General features: G+C 41.8%; 1 protein-coding gene across 1 annotated transcript; it reads left to right on the top strand.

Moving 5' to 3' along the window:
- The first annotated feature begins 10,491 nt into the window (after positions 1 to 10,491).
- Positions 10,492 to 21,931, top strand: SLC51B (solute carrier family 51 subunit beta). Its single transcript, XM_015538623.2, has 4 exons — positions 10,492 to 11,179; positions 18,008 to 18,219; positions 19,254 to 19,344; positions 21,613 to 21,931. The coding sequence occupies exons 2-4, from the start codon at positions 18,123 to 18,125 to the stop codon at positions 21,824 to 21,826; spliced, it is 402 nt and encodes a 133-aa protein (XP_015394109.1). The 5' UTR covers positions 10,492 to 11,179; positions 18,008 to 18,122; the 3' UTR covers positions 21,827 to 21,931.
- The last annotated feature ends 378 nt before the right edge of the window (positions 21,932 to 22,309 follow it).

The following is a 22,309-nucleotide window of genomic DNA, read 5'->3' as shown; positions in this document are numbered from 1 at the left end:
GCTGGACAATTAATTCACAAGCTCCAGTACTTTTCACTTAGATTTGGCTGTCAGTGTTGTTACTGCCCTCTTTACTTTCAGTAGACGTCCCTCATCAAGTGTCCAGCTGCTCTGTAAAGCAGGACTGGGACTGCAAAGCCACCTGCTGGGGACAGACAGGGATAGTTTGCCCCAACCACCTCTTATAGATGATGACACAAATAGTAAGGAGGCTGTTTTCTGGACAGACTGTCCCCTGCTAGGAGCCTGAGCGTCCTTCCGTCCCAGGAAAGAGCTTAAGAGGCAGCGTGGGCCCACAGGATTGGGTGTCCTTGAGGAGAGAAATTGGAGAGATCAAATGACATTTGATGAATGTCAGAGCCCCAGGAAGGGAAGCCAGTTGTGGTACTATGGGAATGAGGAGCAGCCTAAGGGTAAGGAAGTTTTCCTTTGCTGCTGTAGGTAACCTAGTAAACCAAGAGAAATACCAAAATAGACACAAAGAGATCAAATCTTAAAATCTTTGGTTCCCCTCCCCCCAGGCAAAGAGCTGTACAATATTAACAAAGGGAAGGAGTATTTCTTTTTTTTATAAAGTACATTTTCCTAGCTCTGCAAGGAAATTGACAAGATAGTAATACCTCTCACATTTCATGGAACTCATAATTTGACTGGTCTAGAGACTGGTAACCATTTATAAAAATTATTCTTGAGAATAAGGGTCTCAAGAACTGCTGGGAAAATAATAGGAGGAAAAAAAAGAACAATGGAGTTTTTGTTAATAGAAAGTGTCTGGTTACAATATAAGGAATGAAAGATATCCAAATAGATATTAGGCCGGTCCTAAGAAATCTTTCTGTATATGACTTTTAAACCAACGTCTTAAAAGTTGTATCAATACTTGATAAACAAATAGAACAGATTATACAAAATTATAGTTTCACTTAATACTCTCGATTATGGTGAGGCGCCAGGGTGGCTCAGTTGATTAAGCGTCTGACTCTTGATTTCGGCTCAGGTCATGATCCCAGGGTTATGGGATCGAGCCTCATGTCTGCCTCTGTGCTGAGCATGGAGCTGGCTTAAGATTCTCTTTCTCTCTGTCCATCTCCCCAGCTTGTGCTCTACTTAAAAAAACAAACAAAACTCTTGATTATGGTAAGTACTTGGACAAGTTAAATATGTTTTAAATAGGTGTTAAATATGGTTTAAAAGAAATCCATTGCATATATCTAGAAAAGGGCTTGTATTCAGAATATTAAAGAATTTCCATAGATCGATTTTAAAAGGCAGGTAACCCAGTGGGAAAAAGAGCTGGACGCCCCACAAAAGAGGATATCCCAAGGGTCAATAAGCATATTAGTCAGCAAGGAAATGCACATTGAAACTACAATGAGATATAAACACATGACTATCAGAATGGCCAAAACCAAAAAAGATAATACCAAATTTTGGCACTGATGTAGAACAACTGGAATTCTCATACACTATCGGTGGGAGAGCTACTCTGGAAGCTCATTTAGCAGTGTCTACTAAGGCTGAAAATATGCATACGCTGTGACCAGCAACTCCACTCCTAGTGTATGCATGTTCACCAAAAGACAAATTCACAAATGTTATAGCTGGACTCTTCATAATAGCCCCAAACTGGAAGCAATCGAATGGATAAACAATTTATGGACTTGTCAAAAATTGGAATACCATACAGCAATGGGAATGAACCAGCTATCCCTACATGCAACAACATGGATAGATGTCACCAACATAACACTGAGTCAGAAAAGCCAGACACACAAGGGTATATTCTGTGTGGTTCCACTTACATAAGGTTCAAAACACACACTAATCCACGGTGTTAGAATCAAGACAGTTGTTATCCTTGTAGGGAGTTTGGTAGCAGTGATTGGAAGGGAGCCCAGGAGGGCTCCTAGGTGGCTTGTCACACTCCATTTCTTGGTCTGGGAGCTGATTGCACAGTTGTGAAAATTTATCAAGGTATGCATTTGTGACTTATGGATTCTATGTGTATAGTATACTCCAATTTTTAAAAAGACTCTGATTTTATAACAATATGAGTAAAGTGCCAAAAAAGCCATTTTAGCTCATGTAAGGATTGGATTTATGTTCTGATAAGCCTAATTAATTGAAATTTCCAAATTCCTTACACTGTGCTGTTTTACAGCCATTGAAATTGTCAACGCTAAAAATATAAGACTATGTAGATATAACCATGGGGTCTCAGCTAAATTTAATTATAATAACAAGTATAGTATGTAAAGCTCAGGCAATGTTGTAAACCATGTGGAACCACAGAATTACATTGCTTGCATTACCTGAGTAATATTTAGCTTGTGTATTTAATACCAACAGCTATTCATTTAGTAGTTAATGTCAATTTAAATCATAATTCCAAGATAACCAATTAACTTGAAGAGCTAGGCATATTAATCTAAAATAATTAATAAATGAATTTTTGGTTATCCGAAAAAAAATTAAGTAATTAAAAGAAGTAGCTTGAGACAATACAAATACTTGGAGATTGCACAATATATTTTACAACCAGTCACAAAGACCAAATAAATGTAGGGTTCCATCTACATGAAATGTCCAGAACAGGCAAATTTATAGAGACAGAAAGTAGGGCAGGGGTGGGTGTTGGTTGAAATGAGGGGTGCCTGCCGTTGGCACAAGGTTCCTTTTGGGGTGGATGAAAACGCTCTGAAATTAATTGTTGGTAATGGCTACATGACTCTGAACATACTAAAAGCCATTGAAGTACACTTCCTTTTCTTTTCTTTTTTAAGTTTATTTATTTGTTATGTGAGAGAAACAGAGAGAGAGAATCCCAAGGAGGCTTTGCACTGTCAGCACAAAGCCCAATGCAGGGCTTAATCTCACCAGAGATCATGACCTGAGCTGAAATCAATAGTCAGAGGCTTGGGGCACCTGGGTGGCTCAGGTTGAGCATCCGACTTCAGCTCAAGTCATGATCTCACAGTTTGTGGATTTGAGCCCCTTATCGAGCTCTGTGCTGACAGCTCAGAGCCTGGAGCCTGCTTCAGATTCTGTGTCTCCCTCTCTCTGCCCCTCCCTTGCTAGCACTCTGTCTCTCTGTCTGGCTCTCAAAAATGAATAAAAACGTTAAAAATTAAAGCAAGCAAGCAAGCAAACAAACAAACAAACATTAAAAACACATCGTTGAAGGCTTAACCGACTAAGCCCCCCAGGCACCCCTAAAGTACACTTTAAATGAGTGAATTGTATGTTATATAAATTATCAATAAATTGTATGCTATATAAAAAATCATGCTATGCTATGTAAAAAATCAATAAACCTGTTTAAAAGTTGTTTTCAGATACTCTTGTATGTATGAAATGTACTTTTTGCCTCATATTCAAGTTACAAGAATAAAATTAATGCAATAAAATTGTCTTAACATATACTTCACAAGGATAATTTTATTTTTTAAACCAAAATTTAAAGCTTTAAACAATATTATACCTATCATTATTTAGTACACTTATTTATTTATTTATATTAAAATTTTTTTTAATGTTTATTTTATTTCTGAGAGAGACAGAGCACGAGCAGGGGAGGGGCAGAGACAGAGGGAGACATAGAACCCGAAGCAGGCTCTAGGCTCCGAGCAGTCAGCAAAGAACCCGACTCGGGGCTCGAATTCACAAACTGTGTGAGATCATGATCTGAGCAGAAGTCAGACGCTCAACCAACTGAGCCACCCAGGTGCCCCTAGTACACTTATTTAAAATATATATGTAATGAGGCATATTAGTACACTTAATGAGGTATATTTAGTAGACTTATTTAAAATACACATGTAATAGGTATATCAAAATTAATTAAATAATTGGGATGCTTATATATAATAGAGTATTAATAATGCAACTTAGTACACTGATCACATGCCTGACCATGTGTATATATAGTCGTGAGTCAGTGTGAGGTAGTGAAATACATTTTTATTTTTCCTTTGTATAGATGACAGAAATTTTTTGTTGTAACTTCCAAAATGTAGACTATTAAAAGAACCCATTAACTTCCATGAAGTTTTTGGAGATATAAAATCTGCAAACAATGATAAGCAAACAAACAGAATGATAAGTGATTCCTCATTTCATATATACAAATGACACCACAAAGTCTTCCAAGGAAATGGCTTATGGATTTATAATCTTACAGGTAGTAAAGGCTGCCATTTCTGGGCAGGCCAGAAACACTGACAAACTTTAGGGAGCTAGAGAAGAGATTTGGAAACTGATGACCAAACCTGGTGAGGTGATTAGATGGTGCTTGTTTTCTGGCCTCAGAGCAAACACACTGATAAGGTCAGTAGAAAGCATTTCTGGCACCATGGAAAGAATGGAAACTTGCCCCTAAGGCCTTATAAAATTTACAGGGAAGAGTTAATTTTCTGCTTCTAATCTTATGGTTCTAATTTGGCTCACCATTCAGCAAGGTCTTTGGCATTTATGATGCCTCTTTTGGATCTGTGAATTAAAACATGACACATAGAGGGGCCACCTGGATGGCTCAGTCGGTTAATCATCCAACTGTTGGTTTCCACTCAGGTCATGATCTCAAAGTTCGTGAGTTTGAGCCCCACATTGGGCTCTGTGCTGACAATGCTTAGCCTGCTTCGGACTCCCTCTCCTTCTCTCTCTGCCCCTTCCTTGCTTGCTCTGTCTCTCTTTTAAAAATAAACTTAAAAATAAATAAATAAATAAATAAATAAATAAATAAATAAATAAATAAAACATGATACATAGAATAACACTTAAATAATTCAGGCTCGTAAACTGCATGAAATTGTTACCACCAGAATGAATCATCACACAATATTCATTTAGAAACTCTTCCCGAATATGCAAAGCTGGTTGAAAGGAATAATATTAATGTGATCATGAATACTTCTGGCAACGATGATTGTGTATGTTTTGTATGCCTACTTGCCTCCATCTTTAAGAAAATGCAGGGGTACCTGGGTGGCTCAGTCAGTTAAGTGTCTGACTCTTGATTTCAGCTCAGGTCATGATCTCACAGTTTATGGGTTCCAGCCACACATGGGGCTCTGGGTGGACAACACGGAACCTGCTTGGGATCTTCTCTCTGCCCCTCCCCAGCTTGTGTGCGCGTGCTCTCTCTCTCTCTCTCTTTCAAAATAAATAAATAAATTTTAAAAGATGTAAAAAGTGATCATCTAGGTAAGAAATGTAATTAACATAGAGACAGCTCTTTTTTTTTTTTTTTTTTTTTTTTGACCAAGACAGATCTTTAAAAATAATCTGAGACAAAAGGAGAGGCTTTAAAAGAAAAATTGTCAACTGAGGGTTTATGGGGGGTGGGAGGGAGGGATGGGTGGGTGATGGGTATTGAGGGCACCTGTTGGGATGAGCACTGGGTGTCATATGGAAACCAATTTGACAACAAATTTCATAATAAAAAAAAAAAAGAAAGAAAAAGAAAAATTGTCCCAAACCTGGTTGAGGAAAGAACTTTTCTCCTTTTTTAATGATTTAATTCACAACTTCCTTCTGGAAAGAAATTATGATTCCTTGTAAAAAAAAAAAAATGCTTAGAAAATTTTCTGCTAAATTTAAGACAATTAAGACTTGTTCTAGAAAATGGTCACCCACCCACCCAACTGACACCAGTTAAGAGTCTTAGTGACCTTTTCATCAAACATTCTTCTCCTTTTAAAAATCTAGTCTAACAATGATTATCTAACCATTTACCAAAGGTGAATTTGTAAACTAGGAGTGCCAGAGGCCTTTCCCCTTATAGCAAGATTGTAATAAAACTTTAAATGGTCCTAACTAAAGTGTCACAAGTGTTTTCTTTGGGGCACCTGGGTGGCTCAGTTGGTTAAGCATCTGACTGTTGATCTCAGCTCAGGTCATGACCTCATGCATGGTTTGTGAGTTGGAGCCCTGCATTGGGCTCTGCACCTACAGGCAGAGCCTGCTTGGGATTCTCTCTGCTTCTCTTTCTGCCCCTCCCCTGCTCATGAGCACACATGCACTCTTTCTCTCTCTCTCAAAAATAAATAAATAAGCATTAAAAAAAAAAAAGTGTTTCCTTTAATGCTGGTGCCAACTGTATGCTATGTAGTTCCCCTGAAAGAATACTTGCTTGTGAAAGGTGATAACAACAAAATTCAGATAGATTAACACACAAGGCTTTCTTACCAAATGGTTAGTCATTCCTCACATTATTTAGCAATTCATTTTCAAACGAAGCTATTCCTACAGGGCTGTCTACGGGAATGATTAAACTTCACATGTCCCATATAATTAAAATGAAAGGCTGAGAGACTGATTTTATTCTGCTTACTCTTGGACTTTGATTTAGTCAGGAACTGAAGGAGATAACTGGTTAGACTGTAGCCAGGAGCAAAAGGTCAAAGACAGAAAAGTGAGGATTATAAAGAAGGGTCAGCAACATAGAAAGTTTCAAATGCTTATAGCTAAGATGAAAGTGGTGGCTGCAGAATGTCCTCTCTTGGAGAAAGTACATACTTTGTTCCATTGCTATACACCAGTCTGCCCAAACTTCCAATACTTTGCAAATGTTCCTGAAATGCTTCCAGCAAGTTATGGATCTGTTGAAAAAGAATTTGCTCTCTTAGATCATTTTACTTCAGCACAAAGATGGCTTCCCTTTGGATACCCATCTCTCTTCTCAACCACCATCTTGCAGATGGAGGCATCAAGTCAGTGCTTAAGCACCAGTAATTTTGGACTTAATTGCCCTACCTTTTCAAAAAATGCCCCACTGATTCTACTATATGTTTCCTTCCTCCAGGTTTAATATAAAAATTGGCCCCTAGAAGAAATATGTGGTTCTGTTGGTATCATAATTTAACCCCTTCCCAGATCTTGAACATTTCATCCTTATCCATCCATCTCAGCTCCCATGTGTTGTCATTTCCTTACATCACTACTTTTAGATTTCCTTTGCTATTTATTTATTTATTTACTTATTTATTTATTTATTTATTTATTTAGAGAGTGCTTGTGTATGAGTGGGAGAAGATCAGAGGGAGAGAGAATCCTAAGCAGGCTCAATGCCCAGAGCAAGGCTTGATCTCACCACTGTGAGATCATGACCTGAGCCAAAATCAAGAGTCCATCGCTTAACCAACTGAACCACCCAGATGCCCCTAGATTTCATTTTATGTTCCATTAAGTTTTCTTTACTGAGAAGAGAATGTGCTGCTATTGGGGACTTTCCAGAATTATTGTTTGAACTGAATTATTCAATTGGCTTCTGAGTATGTGATGCTTATGAAAATGGAGGTAAAAACAAACAAGGGCTTGTCTGCCCTTCCTGGCATCAGCTGATGATAGATGGCCCACTCCAAGGAGCAGAACAGGCTGACCTGGAAATACAGAGCAGTCTCCACCACCTTGATGCTTCTGCTGGCTGTCAGCCTCGAGGGCATCATATCCTCAGTGTGAGAAGCAGGAGACTGAGGGCAGGAAGATGCTTATCCTTAGACCCTGGAGCAGGGCAGGACCCTACCTGGTACCTTAACCCTGGGCTGAGATTAAAGTGCCCTGAGCAGAGGAGTCAAGACCCTGGACAACTCAGTGTGTATTTTTCTATTTTCACCACCCGTTGTTATTAGGAAAAAAGTCCTTTTTCATGGTGGGTTTTTTTTTTTAACATTTTTTTTTTTAAAGCATCAAGAGTCTGATGCTGAACCAACTGAGCCACCCAGGAGACCCTCTTTTTCTTTGTTTTGTTTTTGTTTTAAAACAGAAAAGCTAACTGGTTGGGCCAGGTGAAAATCTCCTGAGTTTAAAGGGCCTGTGTTTTGTCATCACATAATTGGCTCCTCTTGATAACAATTTCTAAAATACCTTTCTTTTTTACTTCTTTTTGAAGCTTATACAGTTTGATAAGAAAAAGAGGTCCACATGACAAGCTCAGGGGTGCATGGCTGGTTGTAGCAAGGATGAACAGGATCAGAACTTAGTTCTTCTAATGCTATGGTATTCACTTACTCAGCAGTTATTAGCCACAAATAATGTATGTATTAGTTACAGTACTAGCTAGATTTTTGTAGTGAAGAGATCCCAAGCACAGGGCGACCTCGAATCATGTCAAAGTTTACTTCTCTCACATAGAACACTCCAGAGGTAGTCAGTTGGTCCAGGGAAGGTAGGCTGCTCTGCTCCATGAGGTCATTCAGGGAGCCAGATTCCTTTATCTCATTGCCTGGGTCCACAAACTTTCTCTGTAAAGGGCCAAAGAGTAAACATTTAGGCTTTGCAGGGTATACAATCATTGTCACAACTGCTTGATTCTGCTAATGTAGTGTGAAAGCAGCCATAGACATTATGTAAGCAAATGGCATGGCCATGTTCCAATAAAACTTTATTTACAAAAATAAGCCGCAGGTCAAATTTGGCTCATAGGTTGTAATATAATGACCTCTGTCCTTAAATGTCCTTTTCACCATTTTATCTGTATTCAAGACAATGGAAAGAAGTAGATGGGTTGAAATTTTTCTTCTGAAAACAAGATCCATAGATAAAAAGTACTGTGACATAGTCACACAATGGAATACTATGTAGATAAGAATGAATGAACCACAACTATACACAATAACATGGATGAATGCTATAAGTTTAATGTTGAGCCAAAGAAGCCAGACACAAAAGATTGCATACTTGATTGATTCAATTTACATAAAGTATAAAACTAAGCCAAACTAATCTATGGTATTAGAAGTCAGAATAGTGGTTGCCTTTGTGGGGGATAGTGACAAGAAGTGGACACAAGAAGACTTCTGAGTTCTGGCAATGCTTTATTTCTTAAGGCCCTCGTGACATTCCTCCAAGACAGACAGAGAGGATAGTGGAAGATTGAGGTCAAGGAGTCACTCCAGGGACCCACAGGAGTAGCTATCCAGTTCACGGTTATGCGATGGGCATGAGATTTGAGCCATCCAAGGTACCTCACCTCCCGGCCATAACAACTGATCCTAAACATGGATATATGATCAGGGCAAGGACAAATAGAGCCCTTTTACAGGAACTGCCAAACTGGATCTGAGAAAGGGGACTTCCTTCCCTTCCATCCATAAAGATATGAGCCTGGATTTCCTGCAGCCTGGTCCAGGTTCTTGGAGATGACTAGCCTGTGGGAACAAGGAGCCTGATATCCAGAAAGAAGCAGGGAGAGAGCTGAAGAGAGAAAGAGCTAAGGATCTTCAGGCTCTTGGTTCCAGCTATCCCTAAGGTCAGCTCCACCCTGCCTTTCCCAGTTATATGAGCCAATAAATTCCTTTTGAATTCCTTCTGTGCTTAAGAGAATTAGTGTTGAGTTCCTCTCTCATGAAAACTATCATCTGCCTTTCTCCTCAAAATACACGCTGAATCAGAGCACTTCTTATTGTCTCCATGGTCACTATCCCGATCCAAACCACTGCTGTCTCTTGCCAGGATGAATGCAACAGTCTTCTAGTTCCTCTTTTGCTCTTTTACAATCCATTCTCCACCCAGCAGGCCAAGTGATCTTAGATAAATGTCAGTCAGACCACGTTACTTCCTGTCCAGTGATTTCTCATCTCACCCAAACCCATCCTGTTTTACAAAGCTCTGCATAATCCGCTTCTAACTTTATCTCTGGTCACTTCCCCTTATCACTATCTCTCAACTCCTTTACCCCCTCCCCATTTTTTCATTATTTCTTCAGTGCCTTAACACCTGCTGTCCCAGATCTTTGCATGGGCCTTGGCATTTGGTTTTTAGCACAGTCATATAGGAATCACATTTCCCCCACCCAATCTCTCTATATATCATTTTGTTGTTTAAATTATTCACAGAAATTGTCACCAGCTGAAATGATCTTGTTTCTGTTTCCTTTTTTATTGCTTGTCCATCCCTCCCCTAAAGAGAGAGCTCCAGGAGAGCAGTGTCTTTGTATCCATGTAACCATGCAGGAGGTGCTCAAGTAGTATTTATTGAAAGAATGTTAGGAAATGAGTTAGGAAATGATGAGGAGCTGGGGTTCCATGTAGGACTAGGTTCTCCTTAGTGGGTCTCCTTTTCTCTGCACCACGCCATCATCCACATCGTTAACCAGTATTAACTTAGAGAGGAACTTGGACCTGTCACCTGACCTCACTCAATTTGTTTGCTCATTTGTGAAATGGGAACTCCTTGCTGAACCAACTCCAAAGACTGTTGGAGATGCAAGAAGCCAGTGGATGGGTAAGCCCAGAGCCCACTGACAATCAGAATCAAATGGGTCTGGGGGCACCTGGGTGGCTCAGTCGGTTAAGTGTCTGACTTCGGCTCAGGTCATGACCTCACAGTTTGTGAGTTCGAGCCCTGCATCAGGCTCTGTGCTGACAGCTCAGAGCCTGGAGCCTGCTTCAGATTCTGTGTCTCCCTCTCTGTCCCTCCCCAGCTCACTCTCTCTCTCTCACAAAACTAAACATAAAAAAAAAAAAAAAAAAAAAAAATCAAATGGGTCTGGCCTTGCTCTGCTTCCCCACCAAGTCCTTCCCGCTTGATGTTGTTCAACCTACTCTGTGGAATTCCTCCTCTCTGGGTCACTTGCCTTGCCTCCCCCAACACTTAGCCCTCCAAAGGTCTTGTTTTACTGCTTCTTGTAGGGAATTTACATAAGACCATGACCTTCACTGTGAGAAAGCACAGGCTATAAAAGGCCAGGCTTGGCTCCCAGCTCTGTGGTTAAATATTGATAATAGCAGGAAACAGAGGCCTGGGGCGGGTATACCACATATCCCCCTGCAGTAATGGAACACCCAGACTGAGGGTCTTCCCCAGCCCATTGCCTGGGCTGGAAAGACAGTCCACATGTTTTCTCTTTACTTCAGATCAACATATAGGAAGGAAAGTATGGAGCTGCTGGCTCTTGCAGATTGTGAAAGCCAGGCGGAGCCTGTTTGTCATCTAAGGCCACTCATTCAAGAGGTCATTCACCCTGGAGTGACAGAGGAGGTTCCAGGCCTGGGCGTGTGCTAAGGGCAGAGCTACCAGCTGGGCCCCACTGCCACAGGCTCTACAGCACTGTTCCCCCAGGTGACGGCTGTGACGGGTGCTCAGGCACAGAGACGATCCAGTGCTCCGGTAAGGGGAGGACATAGAAACCAACGCTGCTCCCAGCAGCAGATCAAGGCAGGCCCAGGAAGTCAGATCCCAGGTGAGTGTCATCAACCTCCCATGGGGATGGGTGGCTCGGGCTCTTTGGCAGGAATCACGGTCCCATGGCAGATGGTTAAGCCCTGTGTAAAACACAGGAATCTCCCAGAGGGGCCTAAGGAGACATAACTAAATGCAATGGGATATCCTGGATGGGACCCTGGAATAGGAAAAAAGACATTCACAGAAAAATGAAAGCCAAATAAATCATGAAGTTTAATTAATAATAAAAAAAATTATTTATTTTTGAGAGAGACAGACAAAGCATGAGTGGGGGAGGGGCAGAGAAAGAGGGAGACACAGAATCCGAAGCAGGCTCCAGGCTCCGAGCTGTCAGCACAGAGCCCGATGTGGGGCTCGAACCCATGAGCTGTGGGATCATGACCTGAGCTGAAGTCGGATGCTTAAGTGACTGAGCCACCCAGGTGCCCCTAGTTAATAATTTTTTTAAAGCAGGTATATTAATACGATGCCCATTCTAGAAGGAAACTGGATAAGCGCTCTGAAGGAAACGTGTCCTTTGTTCCTGTGGCCTCTAACACAAGCAGGGAGGGCTGGCTCTCAGTTCTAGGCTTGTATTCATGTTGTCATTGTTTGTTGGCGTATGTTTATTATAACAATATTATACATATTTAAAACACATTCCACTGTGGACATCAGCCCACATGCAGATTTGTACACCACTGTCTTGTCCACTGTGGCTTTATAGTAAGTCTTGAAATCAGGTAGCATCAGTCCTCTGATGTTTCTCTTCTCCTTCAGTGTTATGTTGACTAACTCTGGGTCTTCCTCTCCATATAAACTTTACAATCAGTTTGTCCATATCCATAAAATAACTTGCTGGGATCTTGGATTGATATTGCACTGAATCCATAGATCAAGCTGGGAAGAACTGACATCTTATTAGTTCCATTAATTAAACATCCAAAATTGGAACTGTTGTCTCAAAAGATAGAATATACACAAACACTAAAAAAATACAAATACGCTAAATAATACTTAAAATATACATACAAAATATATACATTTAAAAATATATAATTACATGTATTGTTTGCATGAAGGTAGTGTGTACTCATGAGAAACGTATACAGTACAGAAATGTTCAAAGTGAACACCCCACATATCCAGGCCCCATCCACTTCCCCAGAAAGAGTCAGTGTTGGCTATCTTGACCTTCACGCTCTTTTCTCTGTGGGTCTGGGGGGGGTCTGCATATGTGACAGGAGCCTATGGCCAACGTTGCTAGTTAATCCAGACCCTCCTGCATCTGAGACTGGACAGAAAATCACAACCCTTCTTAGCAAGTGCTCTGGACAGACAGCTGGAGCTGGAACAGCAAATCATACATTAGCCATTCCTGTAACTTTGTCTTTTCCTTATTCAACAGATGTTCAGTAAGTAATGAGTAAGTAGGTAGTAACCTTCCAAGTCCAGGAAAGTCTAAAAAAGATCTTTCTTGGGGGCGCCTGGGTGGCTCACTAAGTGTCATCTCAGGTTTTGATCTTAGGGTCATGAGTTCAAGCCCCACACTGGACTCCACATTGGGCATGGAGCCTACTTAAAATTTTTTAAAATAATAAAAATAAAATAAAATAAAACACTTTCTTTCTCCTTGACTTCCATCTCTATCTTGACACGCAAATGATCATTCATATATGAAAAACTTAGCTCAGTATTTAAAAAATTTTTTTATAAGTTTATTTATTTTTGAGAGATAGAGACAGAGAATGAGCAGGGGAGGGGCAGAATGCAAAGCAGGCTCCAGGCTCTGAGCTGTCAGCACTGAGCCCGACGTGGGGCTCGAACCCATGAACTGTGAGATCATGACCTGAGCTGAAGTTGGACGCTTAACCTACTGAGACACCCAGGTGCCCCAAACTTGCTTAGTATTATATTTGTGTCAAAATATTTCCCCTCAAAATATGTAGATGCTTCTTTATTTCTCGCAGAGCACTTAGAGTTGGAAAAAAACTCTGATGTCAATCCTTTTACTAGTACTTTGTTTTTCTAGTTGGCTGTTTGCCATCCAGCTATCTTTGGATGTTCCTGACTGAGCGTCCAAAGCTATTGCAGAAAGCCGTATCAGAAGAGGGGAGCTTGAGATTGCCTCCGAGACCCTCTGTTCTCTTTTTGTGTTTGTTTTTGGTTAGCCCCATGACATTTTCACCGTGGGTCTGTTCAAAACTCTTCCGTTTTACTTCTTTACTTTTATTTCCATTCCTGCCCCCTTTTTCCTCTTCCCCCAGAGATAACTATCCTAATATGTGTAATGTGTATCTTTTTTTAAAAATGTGTTTTGTAAAACGTATAGTTTTGTGTGCATATATTTTGAATTTTCCTAAGTGGTATGGCATGCCCCCTTATCTGTTGGGGATAATTTCTTTGGGATATATACATACTCAGGAGCAGAACTGCTGTGTCGTGAGTCGTGTACACTTTGGCTGATTTGCTCTAGATGGCGGCCTGTCTACACGCCCTCTGTTAGTGCCTAAGGCTATAGTCCCAGAGCTCTACCAACACACAGCATTATCTACCATTTAAACTATGTCCATCAGATAGATGTCAAGTGCTATTTCATTTTTGTTTTAATTTTCATTCTTTTGATTACCAAAAGATTGATCACTTTTTCTTTTTTCTTTTTTTTTTTTTAAATGATAGTCCCATTTCTTTTCTTTTTTTTTTTTCTTTTTTTTTTTTAATTTTTTTTTTTTTCAACGTTTTTTATTTATTTTTGGGACAGAGAGAGACAGAGCATGAACGGGGGAGGGGCAGAGAGAGAGGGAGACACAGAATCAGAAACAGGCTCCAGGCTCCGAGCCATCAGCCCAGAGCCTGACGCGGGGCTCGAACTCACGGACCGCGAGATCGTGACCTGGCTGAAGTCGGACGCTTAACCGACTGCGCCACCCAGGCGCCCCTTGATCACTTTTTCATATGCTTGCTAGCCTTTGGGTTTCTGATTTTGTAAGTTGCCTGTTTATATCCTTTATCTTTTATTACAGTTCCTATCTTTTTCTTGTTAATTTGCAAGAATTCTTTATATACTCTAGATATCAGTCTTTTCTTGATTTTAAGCGTCATCAATATCTTATCCCAACTGGAAATGTGCTTGTTACTTTATTGAGGGTATTCTTCATTGAACGGATAATCTTATTTTTGATATAATCAAATCCATCAGTTTTTTGTTATTGAAGATTTGAGCTTTTAAGAAGTCCTACCTTGCTTCTATTAACTTATATTTTTTCCTCTTCCAATTAGGTCTTTAATTTTGGTGTCTACTTCAGTTTGCTGTTTGTTAGATGTGCACCTCGTCTTCCTTTTCTTCATCAGTAGCTAGTTTCCCTGACATCATCCACTGAACAATTCCTCCTTTACCTACTGGTTAGTGTGTCCAGTTCCCACGTGTACATAGGTCTCTATGAAATCTCTGTTCTGATCCGTTGGTATAGTGATTTGGTCTTGTGTCAAAACCATATTTTAAAAATTTGTTTAGAGAGAGATTGAGAGAGCACGTGAGTGGGGGAGAGGGACAGAGGGAGAGAGAGAAAGAGAATCTTAAGCAGGCTCCAGGCTTAGCTCGGGGCCTGATGCCGGTTCCATCCCACAACCCTTGGATCATGACCTTAGCCAAAATCAAGAGTCAGACATTCATGTGACTGAGCCACCCAGGCACCCCAAAACCACATTTTTTATCACTATGTCTCAACCTCTAGTGGGGTCAGTCTCTCCTCTTTTTTTTAAGATTGACTTAGCTACTTTTATATGTTTACTTTTTCCATATAAATGTTAGAATAAGTTTATCAAGATCCTCAAGAAGTCCAACTACAATTTTGATTGAAATTATATTGGATTAATAGATTAACTTGGGGATAATTGGCATGTTCATAATATATTTATCCTTTCCAAAATCATAGATGTCTCTCCATTTATTCAGACCAAATTTTTTTTTGTCCTACAGTTTTAAAATTTTCTTCATAGAGGTCTTTTCTATGCTTGGAAAAGTTTATCTAGATGCTTTATGGCTTTGATGCTATTATGAGTGACGTCTTATTTTTATCGAATTTTCCAATTTCACTAATATTGTGAGAAATGCTATTGAACTTGTATATAGCAACTTTACTAAATGCTTCTATTAGTTCTAATTGTGTGCCTTTCTAAGTAGATGATCTTGTCATCTGAGAATTATGAGTTTTACATCTTTCCTAACAAATTTTACACTTTATTTTTGTATTCATGTATTTAATTGAATCTATATTACATATAATATTGTGTAAATTTCATGTGTATATTAGTTTGATACATTTATATATTGTAATATGATTGTCTTTGTAATTGTATTTATCACATTACATAATTATAGCATAATATTATTGTCTATTTTATGCATTAGATCACTATGGCTTATTTACTACTAGTTGCAAGTTTGTACCCTTAAATAATATAAAGCTTATCTCCCCCCCAACATTTCCTGGCAACTACCATTTCCCTCCATTTTTTACAAGTTTGACTTTTAAAATTTTTTTTATTTTTTATTTTTATTCTTTTTTTTAAGTTCTTTATTTTGAGAGAGAGAGAGAGAGAACATGAGCAAGATGGGGCAAAGAGAGAGAGAGAGAGAGAGAGAGAGAGAGAGAGAGAATATCCCAGGCAGGCTCCATGCCTAGCATGGAGCCCAACCCGGTGCTCCATCTCACAAACCATGAGATCATGACCTGAGCCAAAACCAAGAGTCAGGCACTTAACTGACTGAGTCACCCAGGTGCCCCTAACTCTTTTTTTTAGAATCCACATAAAAGTTATATCATACAAGCTTCTAATGTCAAACTGTCCTTCCATTCCTGGTATTAAGCTTCCTTGGTAATGATTTTCTTAATACATTGTTGAATTTGGGCAATTAGTACTTTATTTAGGATTTTTTCATCTACTTTCATAAGTGAGTGGGCCTATCATCTTTTCTTTTTGCATGGTCCTCATGTAGTTTTGAAACCAGTGTTAAAAGAACAATCCAAATGGTGCTGTTCATTTTGGGGGACAACTTATTTAAAGTAAGAATTATCTGCTTATTGAGAGTTTATTAGAACTCACAATTAAAGCCATCTAGACCTGGACTTTATTTTTCTGAGAGTTTCAAGTATCTTGTCTAGTTTTGACATTTTCTATTTTTCTAGAAATTCATCCATTTCTGGTTTGTCAAGTTTATTAGTATATAGTTCAAAATACATTTAAAAAATTATTTGAGAGAGAGTGAGAGAACAGGGGAGGGGGAGAGAGAGAGGGAGAGAGAGAATCCCAAGCAGGCTCTGCACTGTCAGCACAGACCCCCACACAGGGCTTGAACTCATGAACCATGAGATCATGACCTGAGCCAAAATCAAGAGTTGGATGCTTGACCAGCTGAGCCACCCAGGTGCCCCAGGTTCAAAACACATTTCTATATATTTAAATCTCTGGTCTAACTTTGGTTCTATTTGTATCTTTTCTCTTTTTCTGGATCAATCTTGCCAGAGATTTATTTATAAATATATTTTTAAAAAACAGGTTTTTGGTTTTGTTCATCTTGTCAATTCCCCCCTGCCTTGATTTCATTGATTTCTACCTCTATTTTTATTATTTCCTTCAGAGGACCCAGGGATTTGCCTAGACAAATTAACCAGAGGCAGAGCCAGATGAGGGGCCAGCCCCTTGGTCTTAGATCAAGGCTCACTTCCCATGGCCTGAGGCCTCCTGTCAGGAGCCCAGAACAGCTGGGAGAATCAGCTGCCACAGCCGGGCCCCAGCCTGGGCACAGACCTGGGATGTATCATACAGAAGCCTCATGTGTCTAGTCAGAACTGAGACATGCAATAAGTGTAAAATTTACACCCAATTTCAAAGACCTGGTACAAAAACATGCAAAATATCTCAACCATTTTTATATTGATTACATTGAAATGGTACTTTTGGGGATATGTTGGATTAAACAAAGTTAATTGCACCTATTTCTTATTTTAATCTGGAGAGTGGGAATTTTTGTATGAAGTAGTAATAGCACAGGTAGTATAAGAATATGTCAAGCACGATGTGTGACTGTTTTGAGACTGACTGAGGTTTGGTAAACACAATTAGCTTAACCTGTTTTGTTTTGTGGGAATGGAAACAGGCTCAAATTAAGGAAGGGGTTTATCCAGGGAACATGAGTTCAGTTTTTTCTGTTGCAAAGGGCAGAAAAACAATTCTGACAACATGTCCAAAAAAGAAAAAGAGAAAGAAAAAAAAAGTTATCAGAGGTTTGCTGAGGACTGACCAATCTGGCCTAGGAATGGTGATGGAGAAAGAGGAGAGCCCAGCTTTCAGTAGCAGGAGCTGGCGACTACCTTTCTCTGGCACTTTTTCCTATTCTCAGCTCTGTGTCTCAGGTCTCCAGAAGAGAGACTGATAGGCCCAGGCTTTGTGGGGAGACAGGAGCCTGTGATAGGCTATTACATGGCATCAATGGTGAGAGGTGGGACAATTTGCTAAGAAACCCGGGTGACCTAATGCGTTGGGCTGCAGAAGCTGGATGGGGATGCTGGGCAGGCAAAAATGAAAAATGTCCCCTACAAGGGTCCCACAGCCTGCCAGTGACTCAATCCTCCTTACTCCCAGGTCAGTGCTCCTCTCCACACATGATGAGTCTCAATAAATATTTGAGTGTCACCCACTTCAATGGTTTCTGCCTCTCCAGACCCTACCTGCCCTGAGGCAGTCTTGGTCCAGTAACTCTGCGCCAGAGGAGAGCTGGGTTAGGGTAGTTAGGGAGGTCAAACTGGGGTGGAGTATCCATCCATGCTCTCTGCTTTGTTTCCAGGGGTCTTCAGGGCTTTGATCAAGGGCCAGAACCTAGGAGCCCAGGCGGGCAGCTCGGGAGCAAAGGGGCCTAAGGATTTCATTGTCAGAAACGTATCCCAACCGTGAACAGGGGCATGGACCACAATGACGGTGTCATCCAAGCTCCAGCTGGCACCGTGGTGCCTCAGGAACTGCTGGAAGAAATGCTTTGGTTTTTTCGGGTAGAAGATGGTAAGTGGTGGGGGACTGGTCGGGGGTGGGGTCTGTCCTCAACACAGTGGAATTTGGCTGAAGCCTCCTGACACAGCCTCATCCTTCAGGCTGCACATGTCCTCCAAGGTGGGGACCGAGGCTGAGGGGTCTTAATTCCCCAAGGGGTCTGGCCTACCCGCACCCTCCTCTCCTTGGGCTGTGGTCATTCATTCACTCATTTATTCAATCGTTCACAAGTATTTATTAAGTTCCTTCTGTGCAGCAGGCACTGTTCTCAGCACTGAGGTTACAGCAGTGAATAAAGCACAAATGTCCATGCCCTCATGGAGCATACATTCTAATGAAAGAGTAAAGAAACCAGACACACAAGTAAAATGCATAGTATGTTGGTGATGAGTAATAAGGAGAAAAACTAAGCACAGAAAGGGAATAGAAGTGTAGGTACTATGGTCAAGGAAGGCCTCACTAAGATGCTCTTGTTTGCATAAAGGCTTACAGGAGATGAAATGATTAGCCACGCAGATTATGTGTGGGAAGAACATTCCTGGCAGGGGAACAGCTAATGCAATAGCTTTGAGGCTGGACCCTGACTCGCTTTGGCACTGTGTGGACAGATCTTATTATCCAAATTCAGATTAGCCACTTCAGGTGTTCTCTTTTGGCAGTTGTGGAACAGTTTTACAGCCATCCCTTCCTTCCCACCCCCAGCCTCCTTTCCTTCCTTCCTTTCCTCGCACTGCACAGGGCTGGCCTCTGGCACAACTCTGGAGTGTGAAGTTTGTGTCCACCCACACCCCCGCTTTCCACACAATTATCCAACTGCCGTGCTGTCCCTCTTTAGATCAGGGCTTCTGTAGAGCAGAAATCATGCCTCCCGGTCTCTCTCCCCCACAACTGAGTTCCTGCAGGGCAGGGGTCTCTCTATGACACCCGGCCTACAGCAGAGGACGATTGGTGCTGTGAGCTGAGGCTGAGCCCAAGCCCCAACTGTTGGTGGGCCTGAGGGGCACCCAGCCTCTTCTCAAGGCTCCATTCTGTGTGTCCTTCCCCAGCATCTCCTTGGAATTATTCCATCTTTGCCCTGGTGGGTGTGGTGACTGTGATAAGCATCGTCCTCCTGAGAAAGAGCATCCAGGCAAACAGGTGAGGAGCTGGCCTAGGGGTGGTCTCTGGGGAGGTGGGGAAATCTAGGGAGGGGTCACATAGGGGCTTGGCTAGCCACCCTTTGGGACAGCAAAATGCAGCCTTTGGGGTCCTTTGACAACACAAAGCTGTTGAAAAACTAGCAACTGTCCCTGATTACTACCCCCTGTCCCTGGCCAGCAAGCAGAGGTCAGGATCTCTGGTTCTGGAGTCACATAGGTCTGGGTTCAAATCCCAGCTCTGCCACTCTCACAAGTAAGAGATTCTGATACAAAGGGTCTGGGGTGGTCATTGGCATTTTGCTAAATTCCCTGGATGATAAACTTCAGGGCTGACTTTTGAGAGTTCCTTGAGGACACAGACCACATCTGACTCAATTTTGTTTCCCCAAGCAACTGGCAGTGTTGGGTTCTAGAAATGATTCAATAAATGCTTGGTTCACACATCTTCCTCCCTCCTTCCCTCCTTCCCTCCCTCCCTCCCTCCCTTCCATTTTTCTTTCAACAATTACTATATACCCACCAGTCATCACTATCAGTAACCTTCAAACAAAAATAATGAGAACCCCTCCCTCATATCCGTACCATGTTTTACAATTTAACAAGTACCTTCACATTCTCTCATTTGACCCTCAAGACAGCTCTGTAAGATAGGGCAGGCACAAGTTATTTATTTCCATTGTACAGAATAAGGTAATTAAGGATCTAAGGAAATGTTGGCCTAGCTTCTGTGCTCTTCCTTCTATGCTTTTATATTATGCATGAATTTTCTTCATAGTTCTGCTATAAAGTAAAAAAACAAAAAACACACCCAGTGCCCTTTGTTCACACTGAGAACTAGTACTTATGAATTGCTGTGGCCTCATTCACTACTCATTCTGCAGGTAAGAGCTGAGCACCTGCTCTGTGCCAAGCTCTGTTCTGAGAGTGGGAGCCATAGTCATGGGCAAGAGGGATTCAGCCCCTGCCTTATAGAATTTACAGTTTGGTAGGGGGACAAGTGTAGTTCAGAGTGACAGATGCTCAGTATGGGACATACAGAGTACAGTGGGAGCACAGTAGTGGGATCTGGGGCCTTCAGGGCAAAGAGATAGAGGGAGGGTGGGCCAAAGAAGCTTTCCAGACTGAGGGAGAGCAGACATCAAGTTTGACGCGCTGGAGGAGGAGGGCCCAGCCATGTGGCTGTGGCATGTGAGTGGGATGGGGATAGAGGGAGGACAAGAAGGGGGCAGGACCCAGAATGTATGGGTCCTGGGGGCCATGCCAAGGTATTCAGGTTCTAGCTCATGGGCACTGGGGAGCCAGGGAATGGCTTTGAACAGGGACGTGAAAGTCTTATGTTTTAGCAAGGTTAGTCTGGATGCAGGACATAAGAGGAACCAAAGGGATATAGCTTCTAAAAAGGTGACCTTGCCTTTCTTACCCTGTCAGGAGGCATTGCCCTCAACAAGGTCAACTCGGGAGCAAAGTGGCCGTCCATGGGAAAGGCAGACAATGAGCTACTCCTCCTGTGGCCCAAGCAGATTCTCTGGGCAGTCAGCTCTTACCACAGCTCAGTCCCTCTACTCTGGCCAGGAAATCTAGGGGTACCTTGAGTAAAACCACCTTCGGGGAGATGACATTTAGGGGAGTTACTGGAAGGAAGGCTGGGTCTTGAATGCCAGGTTAAGGACATGGGCAGTCGGGAGCCACTAAAGATGCTTGAGTTAAGGCGTGATGTGTGCACACTGCGGTTTTAGAAACATGACTGATGCATGGGGGCTGGTTTGGAAAAGCAAGGACCTAGAAGCAGGAAGATTACTTAGGAATTTCCCTAAAGTAGTTTGTCTGAGGATGGGGTGGGATGAGGGTGGAGATGGGGTGTGGGGTAACAAGGACCTGCACTAAGTAGAACGAAGTCCTGGGATAGAAAATGTGTGGGTTGGTGAAAAGAACACGGAACCCAGAGTCAGGAGACTTAAGTGCATGTCTAAGGTATGTGCTTTTTTGACCTTTTTGAGCCACATGTCACCTTGAAGGGGAGCCTGTAGCAATAATAGTTGAGCTCATGGTGGCAATGAGGATCTGGGGAGACGATGCACTGGTGAGTATAAACTGTTTCTCTGCCAAAAGAACATCACACTATCTTGGCTTTCTCCCCCAGCAGTTCCCAGAACTGCCCACTGGATTTTCCACCTCACTAGTCCACTTGCGAGACCTAGTCTTGCCCCAGCCCCTCAGTCCCCCAGCTCAGGGAACCCCGATTCAACAGCATTTTCTCTCCTCCCAGAAATCAAAAGACACTGAGGAAAAACAAACTGGAAACAACAACTCTGGAAGTCCAAGACTTGGCTGAGGCCGGAGCCAGAGAGGACAACAATCTGAACATGCTAAGAGAGACTTTGCTCTCAGAAAAGCAAAATTTGGCCCAGGTGGAAACTGAGTTAAAAGGGAGAAAGGTGCCACTGGTTCTCCTTCCAGACCCACAAGAATCCGAGAGCTAGGAGGGGTCCAGAGCACCGCCCCATGTTGTCAGCAGATTCAGTGAATGAACTGCAATCAAAATATTGTTATGAAAAAAAAAAACCCTCCTTTTTATTAAAATGCATCTGAAGTGGGCATTTGGAAATGCAGTTTGTTCCAATGGGGGTGGTTCAACACAAGGGGCTTGGAGCAAAATCGCAAAATCCATAGCTGGCCTGTGGGTCAGGAAGCTGGGCTACGACTTCTAGTGTGGTTTTGAGGAGTTCATAGCCTGTCTCTGACCTCAACCTCTCCATCTACATAATGGGGCTGAAGGCTGGATTATAGCTGTTGTTCTTTTTTTTTTCATATGTAAACTTTTTTTTTTTTTTTTTTTTTTTTTTGAGAGAGAGAGAGCAAGAGAGTGCGAGCACAAGCAGGGAAGGGACAGGGAGAGAAGAGACACAGAATCTGAAGCTGACTTCAGGCTCTAAGCTGTCAGCACAGAGCCTGGCGTGAGGCTC

Source organism: Panthera tigris, chromosome B3 (assembly GCF_018350195.1).
Source record: "Panthera tigris isolate Pti1 chromosome B3, P.tigris_Pti1_mat1.1, whole genome shotgun sequence".
NCBI lineage: Eukaryota > Metazoa > Chordata > Mammalia > Carnivora > Felidae > Panthera > Panthera tigris.
This window is presented reverse-complemented; position numbering and strand designations above follow the sequence as displayed.